General features: G+C 34.8%; 1 protein-coding gene across 4 annotated transcripts in view; it reads left to right on the top strand.

Moving 5' to 3' along the window:
- TFPI (tissue factor pathway inhibitor) overlaps positions 1-26,329 on the top strand; it is a 63,168-nt gene that overhangs the window by 3,239 nt on the left and 33,600 nt on the right. For 3 of the 4 annotated variants that reach the window (XM_047770460.1, XM_047770462.1, XM_047770461.1), the window contains exon 2: positions 25,887-26,009. In XM_047770460.1, coding sequence (XP_047626416.1) covers positions 25,901-26,009 — 109 coding nt within the window. In that variant the 5' untranslated portion in view covers positions 25,887-25,900. Of the gene's footprint in view, positions 1-5,620; positions 5,765-25,886; positions 26,010-26,329 lie in introns of all 4 variants that reach the window. The other variant, XM_047770459.1, reaches the window with a different exon arrangement.

Here is a 26,329-nt window from a genome sequence, read left to right as displayed (position 1 = left end):
AAAAACAAAAGAATCCCATCGTCCCTCATAGAAGCCCCAGGGCTGCAATATTTCTATCTCAGTTGTTCCATCTGTTAGACCACAGGTCCCTGGGGAGACAAAGACTTACTACAAAGAATTCCCCAATCTAAATGTGATGGTAGCATTCTCTCTAGACTGACTAAATATTACATGTTGTTGATTAGGCTATTTCAACATCAGGAATGTGAAAGTATCCATTAAGATAGCACTGATAAAATGTGGTGTTTTTATTTCCAAGCATAGAGTGCCACAGATATCCTTCAACTGTACAATACCTGCAGTGCTGCCACTACCACGTTGCTGCCAACCTCATTCTGTCTCTCCTATTAATGCTGCAAGAGCAACATCTATCCTATCCTTGAATCCTAGAGTAACCCATCTCTAAGCATCGCGTCATTCCTCATTTTGTAAGGATTAGAAATGAAGTAAATCTCAGAAATTGGGTGAATCTCCAAAATAATAATGTTTGTGCAAGATATTGGTAATATCCTTAAAGTTCATTTAGGTAGACACTTCAGAGTATCCCAGAAAATGATTCAAAATGATTATATCAAAATATCATATGCCTACTCTTGCTTTTTTATGTGCAACTGATTTCAAATGTACATGACTATAAAATGAATTTCTAATTCATGCTACACGAATGAATTTGAAAACATTATACTGTTAGACATGAAAGAAAAAATAGTGTATAATCTCATTTATACAGAATATCACAATACACAAATTCATAGAAAAAGAAAGTAGAAGAGAGGTTACCAGATTCTGGAGGAAGGGATGAATGGTGAGTTATTGCTTAATGAATACGGAATTTCTATTTGGTGTAATGAAAAATTTTGGAAATAGATAGTGGTGATGACTGCACGAAAATATATGTATAATTAATGCCACTGAATTGTACACTTAAATTTGGTTGAAATTGCAAATTTCATTGTATATCTATTTTACCACAATCAGAAATAATAAAGGATGTGTAACTGTATAACCGAATAAAAATGTATAACTGAATCACTTTGTTGTACAGCAGAAATTATCACAATACTGTAAATCAACGATACTTCAATAAAACTTGAGGCATTTCTGCTGTGGGTCAGCAGGTTAAAATCCAGCTTCATCTGGTGTTATTGCAGCTGTGGCATAGGTCACAGCTGCAGCTCAGATTTGATCCATGGCCCAGGAACTTCCCATATAACTCAGGTACAGACAAAATAAATAAACTTTTGAGAATGAAAAAAAAAATTAGTAAAAGAAAAATATTTTATTTTTTAGATGTTCTATTTCAATTAATATAGTTTCTATCATTATGGCTTCAAATTTACTTATCTTTTCTTCTATGTCTAATCTAGTTATAATCCCATCTAGTATACTTTTCATCTCAAATATTGTTTTCATCTCTATAAATTCTGTTTGAGTATCTTCCTTCCCTGTTTAACATATTCAGTATTTTCTCTAGCTTCTTGAACATAAGAATACAGTTAAAATTGTAATTTTAACATCCTTGTCCATTAATTCTATTTTCTATGTAATTTCTATGTCATTTTGAATCTTCTCATTATATTTTACTATTCTTTGCATCCCTTGTAATTTTTATTTAAATTCCTGATATTATGAATTTTACCTTCTTGGGTGCTAGATATGTTATTTCTTCTAAATAATATTGAGCACTGTTTTGGGAAGCAGTTTAATTATTTGGAAACAGTTTGGTATTTTATTATCTTACTGTCAAGCTTTGTTAGGCAGAATCAGAGAAAAGTTTATTCTGTGATCAATTTCCCCCAGTGTTGAGGAAAAGCTTTTTGACTGCTCTACTTGATGCACCATGAATTGAGGTTTTTGCAGCTTAGGGATGAGAAATATTTGTGGCTTTATATGTTTTCTAAGTGTTATCCCTTCCAGTCCTTTAAGATGGTTCTTCCCCCAAGCTTGGTACTTTTCTCTTTTGCATGCACTGATTGATATTGAGCTGAAGACTTAAAGACCATCTGAAGATGTCTGGATCTCTCTTTCTGTATCTCTCTCTGTATAGCTCTCTCCTCTCTGTTACTCTACTGCATACTCCAGTCACTTGGCCTCTCTAGAAGTTGTATTTTGTCTCTTAAACTTGGGGAGACTACTGTGCAATTCCAGAGCCTCCTCTTCCTTACTTGAATATGGAAACTCCTTTGGTCAGTGTGCTGGAGCAAACTGGAATGTAGGGCTGAGCTCTTATTTCCCATTCTTATGGGATCACTGCTTATCACTAATGTTTAATTAGTTAAAAAACATCATTTCAAATATTTATTATTTTTACTATTTTATGTTTTTAAGTTGTTTCAGGTAGGAAGATAAACACAATGTGAATCCACTGTGACTGGAAGTGGAAGGCTATTTCTTAAATTATATTTTAATGATATAAAAAACTAAAAATAAACATAAATGGAAATAAAAACTTTAAGGGCATATAAAGTGTAATTCACCTATTGGTCTGAATAAGATAAATACGTCCTTTGCCTGCTATAGCTCAGCAACTATGTTAGATTAATTAGTTTGTACAATAAGAAAATTAAATTTACTATTTCTACAAATATTCATCTCATAAGCACTTTATTTGTTTCATTATGTTTTTCTGATGACAGTAGCTGTTTGGGCAGCTAATATTTTACTCTCTTCTGTTTTAGATGACAAAGGAATTCTACAAGCTTAAACACAATCAAGTTGTCACTTGTTCAACAGGCATTCCAAAACTCTGAGTGCTGAATGTTATCTAGATCCTCCGGAGTTTTATAACGGATTAAAGATTGCCTCTCCTGATAGTTTCCTATCACAATTTCTCATTATCTTTCCTCCCCTACTTCCTGGATACTTCTACATATTGAAAGCTGGGGAAATTCATTGATAGCACAAATTAAAACTTTCTCTTTTTATGAAAAGAAGCTTGATTTCAGGTGTTTCCTCCCTAGTTATATACACTGATTGAGGTAAATAGATCAGCTCAAATGACAAATATGGTAGAAAAAATTATAAATAGCATTAGAATTTGTTTTTATAGTTATATAAGAATATGTATGTTATTCAAATTTCTCTGCATCTTATTTGAGTTATGTAGTTTTAGTCACCTTTACCACAGTTATGAGAAAAGGAAACAGGTACATAATAAAGAAATCATCATGGCATCTATATCCTGGCATGAATGCGGGTTTATTTTAAAAATTATGAGATAAGCAATTTATCTTAGAAATACTCAAGCTCTCCTTTCAGTGCCAGTAATTTTTTTTTTTTGAGCTCCAGATTTCCCAGGATTAACCTCTTTTTGCATGTTTTTCTCTTAAGGACTGCTGAAGAATTTGTCAACAGAAGGAAAATGTCTAATTAGGAAGAATTTAGATTAGACTCAATTCACATAGCAAGAAGGGTCCACCTCTGTGCACCCACCATTTGTGGTAATCTCTGGATGAAACTTCTTTAAAGCCATTTTCATTTATTAATTACAGCACTTAAGAAAGTAAAAGTTGGAGTTCCTGTTGTGGCTCAGTGGTTAACGAATCCAACTAGGAACCATGAGGTTGCGGGTTTGATCCCTGGCCTTGCTCAGTGGGTTAACGATCCGGCATTGCTGTGAGCTGTGGTGTAGGTTGCAGACGCGGCTTGGATCCTGTGTTGCTGTGGCTCTGGTGTAGACTAGCGGCTACAGCTCCGATTAGACCCCTAGCCTGGGATCCTCCATATGCCGTGGGAGTGGCCCTAGAAAAGGCAAAAAGACCAGAAAAAAAAAAAAAGAAAGGAAGAAAGAAAGAAAGTAAAAGTTATCTTTTGTGTTAGTGTTTGCCCTAATACTCAACACTGCCCTCCTACCACTACTTATCTGCATTCCATATTATCTACTAATTCAGAAGCCAGAGATACAAGTGACCACCTATCCTTCCTAATGGGTACTGGAAGACTCATCTGAAAAGATAGGAATGAGTGGGCATTTATGGATTGTCCTCAAAAATGTGCGTGAAAAAAATATCTGAGCATATGTATATTTGCACTTTAAAAGGAAATCTATAGTTTTCCTCAGCTCTCTCAGTAAAACTATAGATCACCACAGAAAATGTGTCTGAGACATGACTAAACCCAAGGAAAAGAGTATATAGCACTCAGATCAGAGTGGCAGGAGTTCCTGTAGTGGCTCAGCTGTAACAATGAACTCAACTAGTATCCATTAGGATGCAGGTTCCATCCTTGGCCTCACTCAGTGGATTAACTATCCATTGTTGTCATGAGCTGCTGTATAGGTTGCAAACTCGTCTTGGATCCTGTGTTGCTGTGGCTGTGCTGTAGGTCGGAAACTACAACTCCAATTCGACCCCTAGCCTGGGAACTTCCATATGCCACTGGTGCTGCTCTAAAAGACAAAAAATAAAAATAAAAAAAGGAAAGAGTGTCACGTAATAATATATCCTGAAGAAGGCAAGATAAAGATTTCGAAGGCAGATAAACATAATATAGGATATGTAGGAGTTGGGAAGGGATGGATAGTTGTCCTATGGATAAGAAAGCTGTAAGGAAAGATCTTTTCAAGAAACCTAGGAGAGATTAAATTAGGATCTTCAGTTCTACTGTTACACTTGAATAATAGATTCAACTTTTAATATCATCAAAGCTGAACATTATGATATGCTTTTTATTAATATATAAAAGAATCTAATATGATTCTTTGCAGCATACAAAAAATGTACAATGTGATAAATTTTAATCATTTATAAATGAATCTAATTGTTAGGATTTAAAGTAACTTAACAAAAACTCAAAACTCTGGTGTTCATTCTTAGGAAATTACAATCAGGGGAATGAAGTAGGACATTTATCAATAACATACTACATGATTCCTGATTATATGATTATGTAGGTAGAATTTGAATGGGAGAAACAGGAATGGCAATTTAGAGAAACTAGCTGGTTTTTGTAAAAACATTAAATAATGAGCATTCAATGTGAGGAACCAAGATAAAAAAAAGAACTATTTACTGGATGCTAAGAATAAAAAGGGAAGTAGAACCAATTTCCTTTCATTCTCTGAGTCTACAGTTCATTCTTTCCTGGGTCTGACATTTTACCCTCTGAATGAATGTGGCTGAAGATCAACATGTTAATGGTTCCTGGAGGACCTTGACTCAGTTGCCTGCAGCTCTCTGTTCCTTTACAATTATAATTCAGAATGTTGAACTCAGGATGTCATCTGTACATGTGGATGTAGTCACCAACAGCTGCAGTTCCAATCCTGAACTAAGCTCAGGTACTTTTCATTAGAGCACAATCACAAATTCTTGGGTTTTTCACATTAGGACTTATTTCACCCATAGAATTGCTGTCACTGAGGAGGGAGAAAATTGGTTATTACCAGGTTCAACATGTTTATTATACTTAAGTATGAAAACATTTAGCTAATACTTAGAATTATAACACTTTCATAGAAAGTCACCTGATCATTTATCTGAAATCAAAATATTCTAAATGTCTAGCTTCAGGTATACTGAGTATAAATTTTGATTCTCTTTCTTTCAAGGAAGTGATAGTATAGGAATATTTTGTGGAAAATTCTCACACAGGCTAACATTTTGTTCTCCTTTTCTCATAGTACAACTGAGACTATTGAAAGCTGAAGGTTGAGAGGTCTCCAATATGTCTGAGCAGAGACAAAAATCTAACATGGCAACTGAATTTGAGGGGAACTGAGGAAACAGACCTGACTTTAACCATTGATCTTTAAAATTAAAAAAAGGTACTATCAACCTGAATTATATAAGTTCTGAATCAAAGTTTTAATTAGAACACTATTAGGAAGGTATCAACTGTCTTTCCATGTCTTTCTGAAACTGGCAGAACATGGGGTCTTAGTAAAGTGTAGGTTCTTCTGTCTCCATGCAGAAAGAATTTGGCAAGAGGCAAAATGATGGGTAAAGAAGGAGTTTATTACTATAATATGCTTGCAAGAACCACAAGTAGGCAGGCAAGGGAGTGCCACAGGCCAAGAACCTAGTGGGCTACCATTTTATAATCAAAGGAAGAAAGGGGAGAGGAAGGACACACCTTCCCCATTCTTGAGGAGACTTCAAGTTTCCATCGTCAGCTCCTCCTCCATGTGGGCAGGTGAGTTTTCTTATTCCTACATGGTCAAACTGGGATTGTCATGGTGCAATGGAAATGAGCAAAAAGGCAGTAACATATACTAAAATATGATACATCATCTTAGGTTTCAGTATGTCACCTTTCCCTATATTTTTGTTTTCAGTGTGTGCAGAGAAGCATGTCCCTATGAATAATTAACTCACTAATCTCACAGGGCAGGATGTGGGTCTCATTCCTCCATTGTTTTATTGTTTTGGGGGAAGTCTCATGCTTTTGTTGCTAAGCAAACCTGCTTTGAGTGATCATTGACTTACAAGGGTCTCCTGTACTTTTCTCCTACTTAACAACTCCTTAACTAATCACCTACTTTGTCCCTTTACTCTGTCCCTATCATTTTCAAAATACATATAGCTCCTGCCTAAGATGTCACACTCAATATTAGTTAACATATTAATTAGAATTAATAAATTATGTATTCAAGAGATCAGTTGATTGACATATAATTAGAGAAGTAATGCTCCTGACATACCCCCCTTTTTTTTTGTCTTTGTCTTTTTAGGGCCTCACCCACGGCATATGGAGGTTCCCAGGCTAGGGGTCTAATCAGAGCTGTAGCTGCCAGCCTATGCCACAGCCACAGCAATGCCAGATCCGAGCCACCATCTGCGACCTACACCACAGCTCCTGGGAACGCTGGATCCTTAACCCACAGAGCGAGGCCAGGGATTGAACACACAACCTCATGGTTCCTAGTTGGATTCATTAACCACTGAGCCATGACGGGAACTCCTGAAATACACTTTTCTTATCTTACTAAATAATGGGTACCTACCTAGAAGAGCAGATATAATCAGCAGAATAAATAAACAGAAGTAGCCATAGGTTTTTCTATATAATTTTCTTTCTTAACAATAATGATAACAGAGAAAGACATAGTTAAAATATTCAATTTTTTTGTCATACCCAAATTCATTGTATTTTTTTTTTTGCATTTTTAAAATTTCCTTCCATTTGGAACTACCTGTATTATAGTTGAGCAAAACTGTATTCTCAGAAATCTCCATTTTGGTTTAGATATATAATACCAAGTTTTATTTATGTATGTATTTACTTATTTTCCTGCTTAAAGGAAAGAAATTAAAACAGCATACTTTGAAGAGCTTTGCTATTAAACAAACTGAATTAGATTAAGGCTAATAGTCACTGAGTTCCTGTTATGGCTCAGTGGTAATGAACCCAACTAGTATACATGAGGATGTGGGTTCAATCCTTGGCCCCACTCAGTGGGTTAAGGATCCAGAGCTACAGATGTGGCTTGAGTCCTAAGTTGCTGTGACTGTGGCATAGGCTGGCAGCTGCAGCTCCAATTCAACCCCTAGCTTGGGAACTTCTACATGCTGCAAGTGCTGCTCTAAAAAAAAAAAAAAAAAAAGATAATAGTCACTGTGATGAGGCAAGATGAACTCATTCAAAGAAGTGAATGCCACCTTTTTTTTTTTTTTTGGTGAAATGTCTTACAAAATTAACTGTAATATCTAGACAAAATAATTCCACACATTTTTTTGCTAAGAGTTTTAGTAGTTATGGGCAACCACATATGGAAGAAACTTTGGCATTATTTCCTTTATTGTGTGTTTCTATTTTACTTCCATTTGTTCATTGTATTTTCATTAGTAAAATACATAGTATTTTCTTTGGACTTTACTTAGAAATTTCAGAAATATATTTATATATTTACATTTTTCCTGTTCTTAACTTTCTAATTATCCCTTTACTTTCCTGTTCTCTCTTATTGCCTCTCAATTTTCCTTTTCCACATCCCAGGTCTTTAACTATTCTCTCTTAACTAGTAGTAAGAATTAATATTCCCTACTATTATTCAGAGGGGGATTATTTTCTCCTAAAAAATAAAAACAAATTTTTTAAAAAGATAATTGTTTTAATTGGTGAATTTCTTGACTTATTTTACTTATAGGACTTGCCCAAAACAGAGAATAAAAATCCTCTAATTATGATTTGATGAACTTCTAATTTCTAGAGAAATGTAAATAATCTGAACTTCATTTAGGTAAAATAAGAGGAAGGTATTTATGAGAACAGTGGGTCTTTTTTAGGCTTGCAGTTTCCCTTTTTTGGGATGGTCACAATTCCTACATTTGAGTTGAAGCTCTGCCAATATACAAATATGAGTTTAGGGGGTGGAAATAGTTTCTGGGCTTCAGTTTCCTTATTAAAAAACCCAGGATATTCCAGATACTTGTCCCTGTAGTTTCTTTTACTCTAGTAGTATATAATTCTATGACCATGCCCTTCATTTCAGCTTTGTTAATTTTTAAAATAAGCTTAGTTTACACATGATGTATGCTATTTGGTTGTGAAATGAAGACACTCATTTTTTTCTCCTGGCATTTGCTATTTCTCTAGGATTTTTTTTCTTAATTTCTCCTATTTATGAAATGACAAGAAATTAAACCTACATAGTAAACAACTTTTAGCATATCATTCCTAGAAGAAACTTAGCTGCTGTCATACTTAACTACTTCTGTATCTAAAAGAGAGAGTAACAAACTTTTTTTATCAGTGAAATTGTCACTATCTAAAATACAGATAGATGTTGTAGTTTGGCTATTAGCTAACATTAAGGAATTCCACATTAAGCAATTCCCCAGAGATACGACTTTTTTAACATAAGCCAAATCCAATAGACATTTCCTAATGGACTGGCTAATCTTTTAGTAAACATGATTAGAGTTCGTGGTTTGCAACTATTTGGGGAGGCTTGTTTTTTTGTTTTGATATTGTTTTGTTTCTAATATTCATTTACCTACCAGGTTCAGGATGTTTTGCTTCATTGTTTCCCATATTTTATTATTAGTCTGGATACATTTTTAAATTATAATCTAAAAATTTGGCTTTTTATAGAAAAACCTCAGGCATTATTTTTATAGCAAAATAATTTTAATAATAAGAAAAGGGGATTCCGATCTGAGCTTTGTAGTGATGATATTATTTTCCCAATCTCCAAGCATCCTCCATCAAAAATACTGGAAAAAAACTGGTTAATAGCTGATTTGTGAAAGCAAAAGCTGTCCGTTATGCTACATTTGGCTGCTAAAAGGAAGAATCCATAGGATAAGTAGTTTTAAAATGAGGCCATTTACTAGCTCACATTACACAAAGTACAGCGGATGTTACAAGATACATTACCTCAACACAGATCTAGGTTCTTTCTATCATCTTATTTCATAATTAACAACAGGTTGTCTCTATCTTGGGGTAGTTCTCCTTAACATTTCAAGATCACTGTTTCAGTCGCAGGCATCACATACAGATAAAACCAGTGGAAGGAAACATCATGGGGTCCTTTCTATGCAGCTCCATTCAGAACAAGAAACTTTGTCTAAAGTACCTCCTTCTTAGCCCTGGAAGATAGCATACTTCTTTCTTTCATCTCAGAGGTTTATCATATAGAGATCTAAACCCATCACGGTAAAGGAAATGGAATCACCATGATTAATGCAGATTATAATCAAAGTTTGTTATTTCTACATTTATTCCTTAGGTGGGCATAGGCTATCCTTCCCTGAGAGCTGGACTTATGAACATACTCAGCTCATCTGCTATGAGTGAAAAGTGGCTGAGAATGATTGTGGCATAAGCAAACAAACAAGATCACTGAAACAACATTCTAAAAATTAAAAAAAAAAGACTAAAATGCATTCGTAATCTCACTTACCTAATGTATTCTCCCTTACTAAGGCATTTTGTTTTCTGCATAAATATCAATTTTCATTTAGTTGATCTTAAATTATACATGAATTTTTGTATACAGCTTTTAAAATTCATATTACCACTTTATCTTCTAGTCATTATCCTTACCAATTTAACTTTGTGTAGTATTACATGTGGTAGATGGACATGCTGTCATAACTAATATGTCCTAATGTTGCATATCTACATTGTTTAAAAATGTAACATTATTTTCTATGTGAAATAAACATAAATGTACCTTTAGTCATTTTCATATTTTTAAGAATCCACATGCGATATCACTACCTTAAAGTGCCATCTACATTTTTAACAAAAAATGTACACATATAGGAAAAATTATTAGTTGATTAAATAATAAGCCACTTTATACTTCCTCTTGCCAACACTCCTCAAAGGCCAGTCTATTTTGTCCTTTATCTCTGTCTAATTGATAAGCTCTTAATCTGAATCCTTGGAAAGTTTAATTCCTCAATCAGAAGGGAAGGGGTGGTGAATTTTGAAGGCACAAATTACTATGAATATTCAGTTGGGGATACCTGCAGTCCAGAAACCCTTTAAGATTTTCAATACTCTGTTTTATTTTACCTAGAGAAAATGACAAACCGCTACATTTAAAAAGCCCAATACTTCACATTTTCAAGAGAAAATCTCAACTTCTGTCACATAGAAAATTGAATCACAGCAAGAAAATCTTCAACTTTCTATCTGTTCTTCAATAACTCCATTACAAAACATAAGTGCACACATACCTGAAAAGGAAACCTATTCCTTTCCCCACAAAGAAAACCACTTATTTTAATGGAATATACTCTTTTCTTCAGGCCAGAGTTAGACCCTCTTCACTTTTGTCCAGAATCTCATCCTCTATTTATTTTATTTTTATTTTAGCTTGTTCCTCTGATAGCAGAAACATGTTAAACTATGCCCTCCACAAAAGTTTCCCCTTAAATGCCCTCTCTTACTTTTCAGCATAGAGTTATAAAATGCTATCCTTAATTGCTGTTCCTTGCTCAGGTCACTGGCTGCTGCCGCCAGCACTGTACCAAATTTTTTTTTGCAGTTTTGCAATGGTACTGACAATACCATTGTTCCTAAACCCCATGCATGTTTCTTAGCTCTTGTTCTTGAACCCTCTGTGCTCTAGACATTATCAACTTGTGGCTTTTTAATGAGATATTTGCTTCCTAAGCATTTGCGTCACTACAGCCTTACAAATTTCCTCCTGCTTTCCTGGCTATTTCTCATTCTTCTTTTCAGATCTCTTAGCATCATCTTTGTTCTCCAGAGTTCACTTCTAGGGTGTGTCTTCCCTATCTTCACACTCATTTTATAGAGTCACTATGAGGATTATGTGAATTAATATTTGTAAAAGCACCTAGAAGAATACCTGCTTCATATCAAATGCTACATGAGTACTTGTTAAACAGAACAATGACATCCACTTCACATAAGTAATTATCATTTATATATTGATTTTCCCATTTCTATCTCTATTAGAGCTGTCACCATGAGCTCCATGTGTACGTGATGAGCTTCTTATTTCATGGCTCCAACGAATGTTTCACAAATACTTCAAACTCTCCTGCTTTGGATGAAAGTATTTGTTTAAATCTATAATAATTAGTAATGCATAGTCATAGTAAAATTTTCCCTATGATTAGTAATATTTCAGTAATACCAAATAGAATGCATACTTTATTTTTATTGAGGTATACTTGACATATAACTCTGTGTAAGCTTAAAATTCATGATGTGTTGATCTGATACATTTATATGTTACAATGTTATTATTACCATAGCATTGGCTAATACCTTTATCATGTCACATAATTATCATGTCTTTTTTGTGATAGGAACAATTCAGATCTCTCTTAGCAACTGTGATGTTTGTAATACAGTACTGTTGTCTATAATCACTTTGATGAGTATCTCCATGATTTATTTATCTACAGACTGCAAGTTTGTGCCCTTAAATATCTTCCAAATTTTCCTATCCTCCAGCCTCTGGTAACTTATATTCTATAGGTTTGCTTTATATTTATACAAATATATCACTTAGATGAAAACTAAACTATATACTTTTTATTAATGACATCAAACACAAATTAGTTTCTGTATGGTCTTATTGCTAAAAAATTTTGTTTTGTTTTCACTGTAGAGTTGGGGAAAAATAAAATTTCTGGGTACCTAGAACTTACAAGCTTATTATAGGGTAAGAAGTTATATTAAAAGAAGAATATAATTAGATAATTTTGAATGGAAAAATTCATGTTATGAAAATTATAATTGAATCATTGCAAAGTAGACATAGAAAAAATTCTGTAAACACATTTACTTTTCTGTTATTGACTTTTTGGTAATTAATGTAAAAAGAAACTATTTTATCAATTAACATGATGATAAAATATATCACATTTCAATTATGTTTCATGAAATAGGATTCATTTAGAGGAAAGAAATAACACATGTAATAAGATCTCAAGGATAATTTGGAATTCCTTGGTAGACTATGGAGCATGTTGGAGGAAATACAGTCTTGACCTAAGCCAGAGACTGGAATATAAATAGCCAAGATTGCATTGTAGTCTCTCTGGTGAACTCCTGTTAATTTGGCTCTATCTGGAAGTCTGCACCACACCTCTCTCTACAGACCAGCAAATCATCTGACTCCATATAGATGTCTACCACTGGCAGGTTAGCAGTGGCCAGATGTTAGTGTGATTCCATTATTATCCATTCGGTAAGCGTTTGGGAAGCAGACTTTTATGAGTAGAGAATATAGGCAGGTTTTCTTAGAAGAAAGGGTGGAGAGAAGGAAGAAATAATTAGTTGAATCCTTACTGCCTTGTCTAATAGGAATTAAGTTATAACCGAGGTCCATTACATTCACTTTTATTCATACAGTTTTAAATAACTTCATACATTTGGTTTAAATATCTCTGGTGACATTTTACTTTCTGTAAGATATTTTTTTACAGATCCTTTAATTCATTGATTTGCTCCATAAACATTTATTGAGCTCCTATTAAGTACCAGACAGAACAGACATAATTTCTGCTTTTAAGGACAGAGAAATAAAAAAGTAAACAAATAACTATATAGTGTCTGACATGGGAATGGGGACAGAGATTTGAAAAAAAAAACAAACATGAGAGAGAATGGAACATAATCATGGAGGTATTTTGTCTTTGGGGTTCAAGGCAGGATTTTGAGAAGACACCATTTGAGCAGAGATTTGATACAGAAGAAATATACCCATAGTATTTCTCTATCTATTTATCTGTCTGTCTTTTTTTGGTGGGGGGTACACCTACAGCATATGGAAGTTCCCAGGTTAGGGATCAAATAGGAACTTCAGCTGCTGGCCCATGCCATAACTACAGCAACACCAGATCCAAACTGCATCTGTAACCTACGCCACAACTTGTGGCAATGCCGGATCCTTAACCCACTAAGAGAGGCCAGGAATTGAACCTGCATCTTCATGAATACTAGTTGGGTTCTTAACCCACTGAGCCACGAAGGGAACTCCTATCCATAGCATTTATGAGATTGTGTCAGAGCATGATTCTAGGGATGGAGAAGTAAAGAAGACCCTGCAAGTAGAAGTTTATCACAGAATTTCCTCTCTGCTATAGTTGGGAATGGCTCTACATCTTTTTCCATAATAGTAATAATGAATTCTCATTTTCCTAAAACCTTGTGGTGAATATTACATACTTAGCTTTCAGGCCCTTAGGAAATTTTTTAAATAAACTTTATTATGCAAAATTATGAAAAAAAATCAATCTTAAAATTTCTCAGTAATTCCAGTTAGCCCACAAAGGTAACTGACTGAATGAAAATTATTCTCCAATTTCAAGTTATAAGAACTGGCATACAGCGCAGTTCTTTCTCCTCAGGAACATATGATTTGCGATTACAGTTGAGGAATGAAGCAGAGAAAGGATTAGGCAGTGAGGGTCTGTTTTACCTGCCAAGTTTTTCCTTCTTGTTGTGAATTTTAAAAGATACTTCCTCCAGAGAGGAGATTACAGGGAACAACTATTTTTTCACAACACATGTCCCCTCTTAGAAAACAACAAAACGTGTCATTTGGGAGAACTGCATACTAAGTATTCTTCTTATGTGGTGATTTCTACATTTCTTATAGGAATGTGGCAGGCCACAGCCAGTCCTGCCTCAGGCTTAATAAGCAGCTAGAAATAGAAAGAACATGATAGTATGTAGAGGTGCAGAAAGGAAAGAATTGGCTTACACATTAAAAAGCAAATTCTAGTGCTGATGAATCTCTTCTTACATCCTAATTTTTACTAATATTATATTATTATATTTACACATTCTTCTGTGGATTGATTAGTGAGATTTGTTGTAATAAAAATGGTAAGTAAAGGAAAAACCCCTACAGATTTGATTTAGACAGTTACCATCTTATAGTGGAATTACGCTCCAAACTGTGTGGCAGGGTAAGTGACCTTCGCTTCTGAAACAAATTTACTAACCAAATTTAGAGACACTTTTTTTTTTAAAGACATTAGGAGGGTTTCCTGCTATGAAGTAAATGTCCCCTGACCCCAAATTCATACATTGAAGCCATAACCCCCAATGTGATTGTATATGGACATAGGCCTTTTAGGGGATAATAAATGTTAAATGAGATCATACACATAGTATCCTAATCTTAAAGGACTGGTGGCCTTATGAGAAGAAAAGAGAGAGAAAGAGAGAGAGAGATCCTTCTCTCTCTACATGCAGGCTCAGAGGAAAATCCACGTGAGGACATGGAGAGAAGGCAGTGTCTGCAAGCCAAGAAGAGAGGCCTCTCCAGGAGCCTGGTTCTGCCAATGCCTGGTCTTGGACTTCCAAGCCTCCAAAATTATGAGAAATTTGTTTCGGTCATTTAAGCCATCCAGTTCATGGTATCTCCTATGGCAGCCCTAGTAGACTAAGACAGCTCCTGTGAGCTTTATCCACCAAGTCCCTTGTATCCTTACCTAATAAAGATCCATTTTGAGCCTTGTTGGCTGGTTTGAAGTAATAGAAAAGAAAAACTACCTTGAACTAGGTCTAATTCGGCATTCTTGTCAGACCTCAAACCTGGACTAGGTCTTTGATGATTGATCTAAAAAAGAGCTTGAAGCATTGAGGCTCTTTTATTCATTTTGTACCAGTTGGCCTATCAACATAAACTTCATTTATAATGTTGTATGCTCAGAGTTCCAAAACACTTACCCTGCCACACAGTTTGGAGCGTAATTCCACTGTAAGATGGTAATTGTCTAAATCAAATCTGTAGGGTTTTTTCCTTTACTTACCATTTTTATTACAACAAATCTCACTAATCAATCCACAGAAGAATGTGTAAATATAATTTTTACTAATATTTATTTTCTTTTACCTAAACTTTAATCCAACAGTATAAATCTATAATTAAGGTATTTGCTTTAGAATGACTACATCTATACAACCATTTAAGCTGTTTTCTTGAAAAAGTTATTTTGTCATTTTGAATCACTGTTTATTTTCTCTATCAAATGAGGATATATTAGTAACATTCTCTTAAGTGAGCGTGAAATATAAATAAGAAAGAATTAATAATTAAGGTTCATTATTGGAAGCTACTATCATATTATGATTTATTATTATTAAGGTGACAAATTGGGAGTTTCCATCATGGCTCAGCGTAAACGAATCTGACTAGCATTCATGAGGACGTAGGTTTGATCCCTGGCCTTGCTCAGTGGGGTAAGGATCTGGCGTGGCTGTGAGCTATGGTGTGGGTTGCAGATGCAGCTTGGATCCCATGTTCCTGTGGCTGTGGTGTAGGCCAGCAGCTACAGCTCCAATTCAACCCCTAGCCTGGGAACCTCCATATGCCATGGGTGTGACCCTTAAAAGAAGATTAGAAAAAAAAGTGACGAACTGTAATTTAGCCACCTATGGTTAAAAAAAAAAAAAAAAAGTGGCTTAAAATCAAGGATCTAGAAAATCTAAACAAAGACTTAATCTACAATATGAAAATCCAAGATAATTCAAGAGCTGACTATAATTACTTGTTTGAAATGGGGCCTAAATAAAAATAGGAATTTGCTCCTTTCAATTCTGGTCTTCAGCCAAGATTTTTTAAAGTGTGTGTATATGTGGTTTCTATTCTAAAGTTTTGGGGAAAAGAGAAAATATGATACTTCACAGATTTTTTAAGTACCTCCTTTAGGTGTTCCCTTGTGTAGGGTTGTTCTACTCTGTTCATTCAGGCTTTGACTGCTGGGTGAACTTCTGTGTGCTTTTCCCTGGTATGAGAGGCAAACCCCTAAGTTTTCTAAGGCTTATGATGTATTATAACCCTATGGCTTCTCCTATGGCTCACTAAGGCATGGGCCAAAAACCAACTACCCAGATTTATGGATAGAGTGATATGAAAATATTTACATAGTAATAGTATAATCACTAATGAAGTATAGAGTTAAAGCCAGAAGAGAAAACATTTAGGCAACTAACTGAATCAAAAATTACAATAATGATCACAATGAAAATTTATATTTGTTAATTAAGTGTACTTGTAGGGTTAGCAAACCAGAGAAATCATTTTTTTTTTGAGAAATTGATTTTTATCCTGTAGTTCCCTTGGAGATATTGCCTAATTATCTTCTTCACATCACAATAAAGGTAATATTTCTAATGAATAAATACAGAGAGACTAATTAATATATTTAATTATACTTTTCTGAATTGGATTTGTCTCTATTCCACAAATCTTATTTTTAAATTTTTAAAAAAATTATTATTATTATTATTTTGTCATTTTAGGGCCGCACCCATGGCATATGGAGGTTTCCAGGCTAGGGGTTGAATCGGACCTGCAGCTGCTGGCCTACACCATAGCCACAGCAACATGGGATCTGAGCTGTGTCTGCGACCTACACTATAGCTCATGGCCATGCTGGATCCTTAACCCACTGACTGAGGCCTGGGATCAAACCTGTGTCCTCATGGATACTAGTCGGATTCATTTCCACTGAGCCACAATGAGAACGCCCACAAATCTTGTTTATTGAACTCCCACAAATCTTGTTTATTTTAAGTGTGCTTTAGGATCCTGGTCTGCCTCTGTCACTTACTAGTCATTGAGACATATACTGCTGGAAAATAAATTGCGTATCTCTAGTATAAATTCAGTTTACCTGCTCATTGGCCACCCAGCATCATTGTCAAGATCTAGGAAACCACTTCAAAAAATAATAAATGATTATAAAATACAAATGTTTTATGATGATATCCTTGTACTTCTATCATCATTCTTAAAATAAATGTGGTATATACAGCATACAGCCAGAGCCTCATGAAACTTTATCTTAATTTTAATCATATATCATAGATAAATAATCCTGATGCCAAAATAATGCTTATAGTGATGACTTGCTGTCTCAGGAATGTGGGATCCAGGGGGGAAGTAAATAAAAAGATAAAGAAGGCTCTGTATTGACTTGCTAGAATTTGGTATGTGGCAAATGTGCAGTTATACAGCCTCAGATCCCTCTTGGGAAACTGCCCAAACATTTGCATTTCCACAATGTATTTATTTAGAAAATACTTTTCTCCTGAGAAAAATCTGGCTCTCAAACCTCTCACTGAGATAATGCAAGTTCAGCAAATCTCTATTCAGGAACAAGAGGTGGAAGTCTAATAAGAACTGTATTTATCAAAAATCCATTTCCAAACCCAACTTGTTATAAATATTCTGGGAATTTTCAATTGAAAATACTACTTATAAGAAATGAACTTCAAAACACAAAAAGAAAATAGAAAACTATAAGAATCCTCAGTAGGGCTTTTTATCTCCCTCCCTCCACTACAGATTTACTCTAATGTTTCCTTTCTTCATTCATTATCCTTAGTATTATAGTGCTGCAAACTCACCAAAATGAGAAATAGCCAAGAAAGCACAAAGGTTAGAGATAAAAACAAGCTCTAGGTTCTAGTGGGCAGCACCCCCAGGGACCAGCCAAATTGAGTGGAGGGAAGTATTAAACACCGAGAGGATAACAACATTAGCCACTGCTGAGCAGAAAATTGGAATTATCTTTCAAGTTATATGTTTTTCTTTTTTTTTTTGGCTCTCAGACTTGTCTTTCCTTTTTCAGTGGTACCCCACAAATAATAAGCAGCCAAAATAAAATTTCTTTTAGTCATGGCAAACTACTCATTGAGTTTAGAGATTAATATTAAAATTTTAAAAAAGAAAAAGTTCAATGATAAGTGATAAAGAAAATCTGAACTGGGAAGTTTAACATATAAGTACCATGATGATAATATACACAGAAACACAATATGCAATTTTTTCAGACAAATTTATAAGTTACAAAACAAGAGTGTACCCCCATTAACAATCGAATGATAACCGCCTTTCCCAAAATGATGTACTAGAAATCTAACACTATCTTTCCAGCCTATAATTAGTCTCTTCTATTCTCTGTGAGCTTTTTTGCTCTTCGAATCCTGCCACAAGTTTCATCATATCAACATCCACTACCATTTTCTTTGATTGTTCTCCTCCAGTTAACCAAACCCAAATGCCAAGATGTTTCTAGCTCCAAGTGACTTGGATTCCTAGAAAAACATTTTGTGTGTGTGTGTGTGTGTGTGTGTGTGTGTGTGTGTGTGATTTCTTGGGCCACTCCTGTGGCACATGGAGGTTCCCAAGCTAGGGGTCTAATCAGAGCTGTAGCTACCGGCCTACGCCAGAGCCACAGCAATGATGGATCCGAACCGAGTCTGCGACCTACACCACAGCTCATGGCAACGCTGGATCCTTAACCCACTGAGCATGGCCAGGGATCAAACCCGCAACCTCATTGTTCCTAGTCGGATTTGTTAACCACTGAGCCATGACCGGAACTCCAGAAAAACATTTCTTTACATTAAGACCTGTACTGCCTCACCTTACAACTTAGAGTATAGCAAACCCTCCATGCCTAACCAAATTAGAACAAAAAGTTCTCTCAGTTTGGGCCTAAGGCTTTCCAAATTTATATTTTCAATTTTTTAGACTTTCTAAGAGTCTGAGATGACATTCCTAACAAAGTAATCTCCATGAATATTTCGTTTCTGTATTGTTATTTTTTATGGCCACACCCAGTGGCATTTGGAAGTTGTCAAGCCAGAGATCAAATCTGAATTGAAGCTTTGACCTGCACTGCAGCTGTGGCAACACTGGATCCTTAACTCCGTACACCAGGATGGGGATTGAACCCACACCTTAGCATCAAGCCAGGCTGCTGCAGAGGCAATGCCTTAACCCACTGTGCAACAGTGGGAACTCCTACACTTCTATTTTTTGCAGTGCACCCAAAATGATATCAAGGATTACTTAATTATAATAGCTAACATTTATGGAATTAGTCATTATTCTAATGACTTTTCCATTTAGTCCTCACGCCCTATGAAATAGGTTTTGGTAAAATACTCATTCTATAAATGAGTAAAGAGAGGCAAAGAGGATAAATATATTGTCAAATTCACATAATTAGTAAGCTACACAATTGGTATTTAAAGTTTTACAGTTTGTACTATTTTACTAGGGCTTCCATAATGAAGTATCACAGACTGGGTGGCTTACACAAGAAAACTGTATTTCCTCACAGTTCTGAAGGTTAGAGTTTGAGATCAAGATGTTAACAGGTTGTTTTTTTCTAAGGCCTCTCTCCTGAGCTTCGTTTTTCCTCTGTGTGTATCTGTGACTACTCATATTGGATTAGTACCTACTCCAATGGCCTTATTTAGCCTTAATTACCTCTTCAAAGTCCTTATCTCCAAAGACAGTTGCATTCTGAGGTACTTGGGGTTAAGACTTTAACATGTGAATTTGGAAAATACATGATTCAGCTCATATCACAGTATTATTCCAGACCCTTCCTCTTAACCACTAAATTTACCTAAAAGAGAAAGAGAGAGAGAAAGAAAAGGAAGGAAGGAAGAAGAAAGAAGAGGGAGGGAGAAAGGGATGAAGGAAGAAGTAATAAGAGGAGAGAGAAGGAGGAAGGGAAGAAGAAAGATGTTACTTGGGATGGTGCCATATGGCACTACTTGGGTTGAATCAGTGGCTCTTGGTTTCCATAGGAGATATAACCATCTCTACCACAGTGATATACTTGTCAAGCAAACTAGAATAACTTTGTAGGCAGCAGGAGGTAGGGTGCTTACTAGACAATACTGGAGACAGATTCACCAAATCTTGGGATGGCAGGTCGGTATGGTGATGTGACCATGAGCTCTAGAGTTACATGGACATAGGTGCAAACATTAGCTCAGCTTCATTCTTTTTGTAAAATTATACTTCCTTTCTGACCTTCAGTTTTCTTAACATTGGTATAATATATTCATGTAGGATAGGTTTTTGAAAAGGATTACAGTTAACGTGATGTTCATAGAAGAGCGCATCTCCTCCAAAAGTGAAAATCTCAAAGTCCTTTTTCCTTTCCATTTTGGCTTCTCACTTACTAGATTCACAGAGACCACTTGTCTTTCTTTCATATACTCTCTCAAGAATATTAATATCATAAATGGTGAAGTAACAAATAATACATTTCTTTCATCTAATTACCTCTTTTCTAAGCACATCTTTCTTTAGTGACCTTTCCTACACATTTACCATTTATTTTTATTGGATTTAACCAATAACCCTGTCTTCTCCTTTTATTTGGAAATTACCTATTGCTTAGGCAAAATTTTATAAATATAAAATGTACACTATTCATGTTATATTTTCTTTGACAAATTTATTTTTAAACCAATTTTTTGAATTAAAACATTTTATACTTCCAGAAAAGTGGAATAAGTAATATCTAAGACACAATTAGGAAAATAAATATGAATTGATGGGCATTCCATCACATTATTTCCAATCTCTTTATTTTTTGGTGGGATTGGTAGAAATAACTAAAACTGCACAAATTTATCAAAAGATCCATATTGTAACCAAATTTTAATTCACAAAGTTTATCCTAATTCATTTGTTCATCCTTATGTCAGTCATTATTATGGGCATTAAATATAGAATTGTGAATGTTATGCTAAGAATGGAAAATGCTTTAGCAATGGAGAGATAGTGACTATGTATGCAAATAAATGTATAAGTGGTGATAAGTGATACTCAAAAAACAAAGTAAGTCATTCTTTTTAGGACTGTAAAATGGTGCAGCTGCTTTGGAAAACCATCTGGCAGTTAGTTCCTCAAATGATTAAGCAGAATTATCATATTCATTCATATCATTCCACTCCAAAGGAATAAAAACATATGTCCACAGAAAAATTTACACACAGATGTTCATAATAGCATTATTCATAATATCCCTAAAGTGGAAACAGCACAAATGTTCATTAAACGATGAATGGATAAATAAATTGTGGTATACCTGTAGAATATTTTTAGCAATATAAAGAAATTAAGTATTAATATATGCTACAGTATGGGTGAACCTCAAAAATATTATGCTAAATGAAAGAAGCCAGACACGAAGACATTGTTATGAAATGTCTAGAATTAGGTGATATATAGAAACAGAAATCATATTAATGATTTCCTAAGGATCTGGGGGATGGGAAAGCTGGTGGGGGATAATGCCTAAAGATTAGGGAATTTCCTTACAGGGTAGTGAGAATTTTCTGAAACTGTGGTGATGTTTTATAACTCTGTGGGTATACTTATAGGTCTCAAATATTTTTAAAAATCAAATATATCAAAATTAAAAATTTATACTCATTAAAAAACACATAAAATTGAAGAGATAAGCCATAGGCCAAGATAAAATACTTATATATTGTTTTGATATATACTTATAATATATATAAATATATTCTTTGGCAAAGAACTTATATCCATAATATATAAAGAACTCTGATACAGTAATGAAAAGACAAATAATTTTTTTAAAAACCCCAGTTATTGGGCTCGAGATTAACAGAAGAACTGGTGGTTGTTACCTTGTATATATGGCACTCAAATAAGATCTTTTGGAGGCGAGGATATTTGACAGGTGTCCTGACTATAAGAAGGGAGTCTGTCATTCCAGGATCTTGTAGAAGAGTATTCCCCAATAGGAAGAAAGAATTTTAAAGTACTAAGCCTGGATTGAGTAGTGTTTCTTCAAGAATCAACAGTTTCAGTGGAACCAGGATATTAGTAGGCAGTGTCCCATAAAGCCAAGTAATTACAGAAAAGACTGATAGGAAATAAAGTTGAAGGGGGAGCTGGGAATGACTTATTGGACATCGTTTCCTTGCTGAAAAGATCTTACGTGATGATGATGATGATGATGATGACACAGCAAAAGATTTCCCAGCTCCTGCCTTGTGTCTTTAACTGCCCCATACTGTTCATTTAGAAAATATAACCTCAAATGTAATCTCTCCTGACTGAATTTATCCCTAATATGCAAACCAATCAATACTTACATTAATTTACCAAATTGTATGGTGAGTGCAGCAATTCACTCAGGATATATGTAAATCTTCTGTCCTTCACATCCTATATCTACTCAGTGACTCAGTTTTATGAATACTAACTCAAATATATCTACTTCTTCTTTCTCTGTATTTCCACTGATAATCCCCTGTTCATAATTTCAGTCTGATAAATAATTATAATTCCAGTTACTCTACTGATGTTTGCCCTATCCACATCTTTCTGCACATGCTGGATTTTATTAAAGCTCAAAGCACATTATGCTTTTTAACATTTTTCTGGCTCAGAAAAATCTACTGTCTTTTCCTTATCTATAACATTATTTCTCAAGATGTTTTCTAAAAATTTATGGGAAAATAGTTTCTTGACATATAAATTTGGAAATGCAATTACTGTATCTCCCATGGAAGATACTATTGCACATTACCATATTAAGGATACTTTAAAAGTCCTATTATTGAGAAACCTATATAAATTTTTTAACTCAGATATAAATGTATATTAACCTATGAACACATTTTAATGTAACAATTAGTAACATCTTGCTGAATTAGTATTCTAAGAACATACCTTGACCTAAAAGGATAAAATTGAAGGTGCAAATTACCATTAAAGTGAATATAAAATGTAAGTTATACAATGTAATTATAAGTTATTCTGCAAAGGGAGTAAAATGTGTTAGTTCAAATGCATAAATTTTTAGAACCGAATGTATTTAAGGACAATCTAGCCCAAGTCATGCCTTTTATGAATCAGGGTTAGAAACAAATTTATTTTTGAAGGCTGCTTAGGTTGCTGACATAGGAGAGCTTAGAATTTTTAGTTTATTGCCCCAATGTACAAATACTTTTTAAATTCAAGGTAAATAATTTAACATATGTTTTTTTTCCACAACTATGTGCCTGGTACATGCAAAAATATTCTCACAATTCATCTTGGCACCTAACATTTCATTTTTATTTAACTCAGTGGGTTGAGCATAAATTCCTTGGAATTCCTGTCATGGCGCAGTGGTTAACGAATCCAACTAGGAACCATGAGGTTGAGGGTTCGATCCCTGGCCTTGCTCAGTGGGTTAACGATCCGGCATTTCTGTGAGCTATGGTGTAGGTTGCAGATGCAGCTCGGATCCCTCATTGCTGTGGCTCTGGCATAGGCCAGTGGCTACAGCTCTGATTCGACCCCTAGCCTGGGACTCTCCATATGCCGTGGGAGCGGCCCTAGAGAAAGCAAAAAGACAAAAAAAAAAAAAAATTCCTTAAGGGTCAAGTTGTTCTCTAGATTTTTAAATCTCCCTTAGTGTCTAATATTCTTTGGCACAACTAGTCACTAACAAAATGTGACACATTTATATAATATATTCTTGCTTAAATAACTTCTGATGACAGATTAGAAATTAAAGGAATTTAGCAAGAGTGAAGGCTCTCTTCCTGGTTCATAGCTGGTGCCTTCTCACTGTGTCCTTACATGATGGAAGGGACAAGAGACCTCTGTGGAATCTCTTTTTCTAAGAACACTATTCCCTCCCTCATGACCTGATCACCTCTGAAAGGCCCTGCTTCCTAATACAATCATCTTTGGGAGTTGGAATTCTACATAAGGATGTGAAGGAAAATAAACATTCAGGACAATAGTATATTCCCACCAACAATGTTGGAGGTCCACATTCTCACTAACATTTTTTAATTTTAATTTTATGGCTGCACCCATGGCATATGGAAATTCCCAGACTGGGAAATGAATCTGCACCTCTTGCAGCAACCTGAACCACTACAGTAGGACCCTTAACCCACTGCACCATGGTGGGAACCCTTCCCCAACATTTTGTATTGTTATTTTTTATTAACTTTAGTTGTAGTATCTCACAATAGTGCTAATTTGTATTTTCTTGATAAATAATGATGTTGAGCATCTTTTAACATGTTTATTGGCTTATATATACTCTTTTGAAAAGTGTCTGTTGAATCTTTAATCCAACCACAGTATATATGTAAATGTAAGCATATATTTAAATACATATATACTTGTGGATTCATATAATTTATGATATGGTCTAGAAGGTATATAACACTACTACTAAAATTCCAAAATATGTTAACATTTCCAAAGTGTTGTAAGAAAATAGGTTATACACTTCACCAGTGATTTTAATGAAGTTTAAAGCAAAATTCCATGTTTTACTTTATTATTTATTATAAGGATACACTTTAATGATATATATTGCACCTTGATCCAGCATAGATTTAAAGATAGTATTCTCTAAATTATTTTTGATGAAATATCTGTTCCAGCATTTGTGAATGTTTCCTGGTAAGATTGCCCTCTCCTTCCTGATTCTGATAGCATCAGCGGCTGAACCATGTGCATGCATTCCCTTCTTTTTCTCTTCCTGTGCTGTGTGAACATCACACATTTCCTTCCGCTTTTGAATTCAAAAGATAAATAGCCTTAAAGAAAAAAAAATTACAGGTGCTTTTCCATTGCTTTTTGCTAGGGATCTTTAAATAATTTTGAAACAGGAAGTCTCACTCTCTTGCGAAATCTGTTTTCCATAGGGTGTAAATGTGTTGATTTATCACTTAAAGTCACTTTCCTGCGAAACTCCTTTGAATCATATAACTCCCTAAGTAGAGGCGGAAGAACTGGAGTAAAGGGCTGTCTATAAGTTTAGACATTTCTTTTTTTCAACTGTTCTGTTTGCAATCTCATAGAAAACCTGATTAGGAAATTGGTTATAAAAACAGAAATATATTTTAAAGGAAACCAACATGAAAATTTGGAAATGTGTTTCTTTTTTAATTTTTTTTTTGTCTTTTTTGCTATTTCTTTGGGCCGCTCCCACGGCATATGGAGGTTCCCAGGCTAGGGGTCGAATCTGAGCTGTAGCCGCTGGCCTATGCCAGAACCACAGCAACGCGGGATCCGAGCCGCATCTGCAACCTACACCACAACTCATGGCAACGCCAGATGGTTAACCCACTGAGCAAGGGCAGAGACCGAACCCGCAACCTCATGGTTCCTAGTCGGATTCGTTAACCACTGCGCCACGACGGGAACTCCTGTTTCTTTTTTAAACACAAGGGGGAGGTGGAAAGGGATATCAGAATTTGAAAATTGCATTAAATAATAGAAAAATGGAAGAAAAATTACAATATAATTACTTCTGACTCAAAAAAGAGTAGCTATGAGAAAGATATGGCACACAAGAAGTGCCTATGAAAATGGATCTTAATACATACTTAGACATGTTGATCAGCATTTACCCATGTCTCTCAGTTATTGCCATTTTAATTTGAAAGTTCAAGATTGAAATTGTGACCTGTGTAGTTGAATATTATTAGATATATGCACCAAAAGTATACATGTCTAAAATATTGTATGTTTTAAATATGACTTACGGAATTTGTGGACAGAGAGGTATGAGAATACACCTTAACTGTCAAAGAAATTTACATGTGGAGGTATGCATAAGATTCCTACTAGTCTATACATAATTTCCTATTACCACTATATTTATTAGATATATTTGGGTTCTATATTTCAGAGATCATTGAAACAATGAAGGAAGGACAGATTTTTGGGGCTTCTGTATGTCTGCTGCTTAGTTGTGCCTTTGGACCTCTTACTGCTATTCCTGAGGAAGGTGAAGAATATGCAAATATTACAGGTAAAATGTTAGAAGCATTCCTCTTTTTAAGCTAGTCAAAGCTCTCAATTTTAATCTAAAAATTTAATATATTTTTCTCCATCTTGTAGAAAAATCAGTTTTTATTGAAGTGACTTTTTTTTTCCAAACCTTAGTCTAAAACTGTTAGCTTAGCAAGGAAGGTCTCTTTTTTTTCAAACCACATATTAAATATTGAAGTATCTCTGGAAAATTGCAAGGAGCAAAATAATGTAGACATAACTCTCTATGAACCTTGATGTTACTAGGCTAGGAAAAGTGTGAGAAGGAAAAGGAAGCTACAGACATCTGAGGTTTTAGCC

The sequence above is a fragment of the Phacochoerus africanus genome, chromosome 3, assembly GCF_016906955.1.
Source record: "Phacochoerus africanus isolate WHEZ1 chromosome 3, ROS_Pafr_v1, whole genome shotgun sequence".
Lineage (NCBI taxonomy): Eukaryota > Metazoa > Chordata > Mammalia > Artiodactyla > Suidae > Phacochoerus > Phacochoerus africanus.
This window is presented reverse-complemented; position numbering and strand designations above follow the sequence as displayed.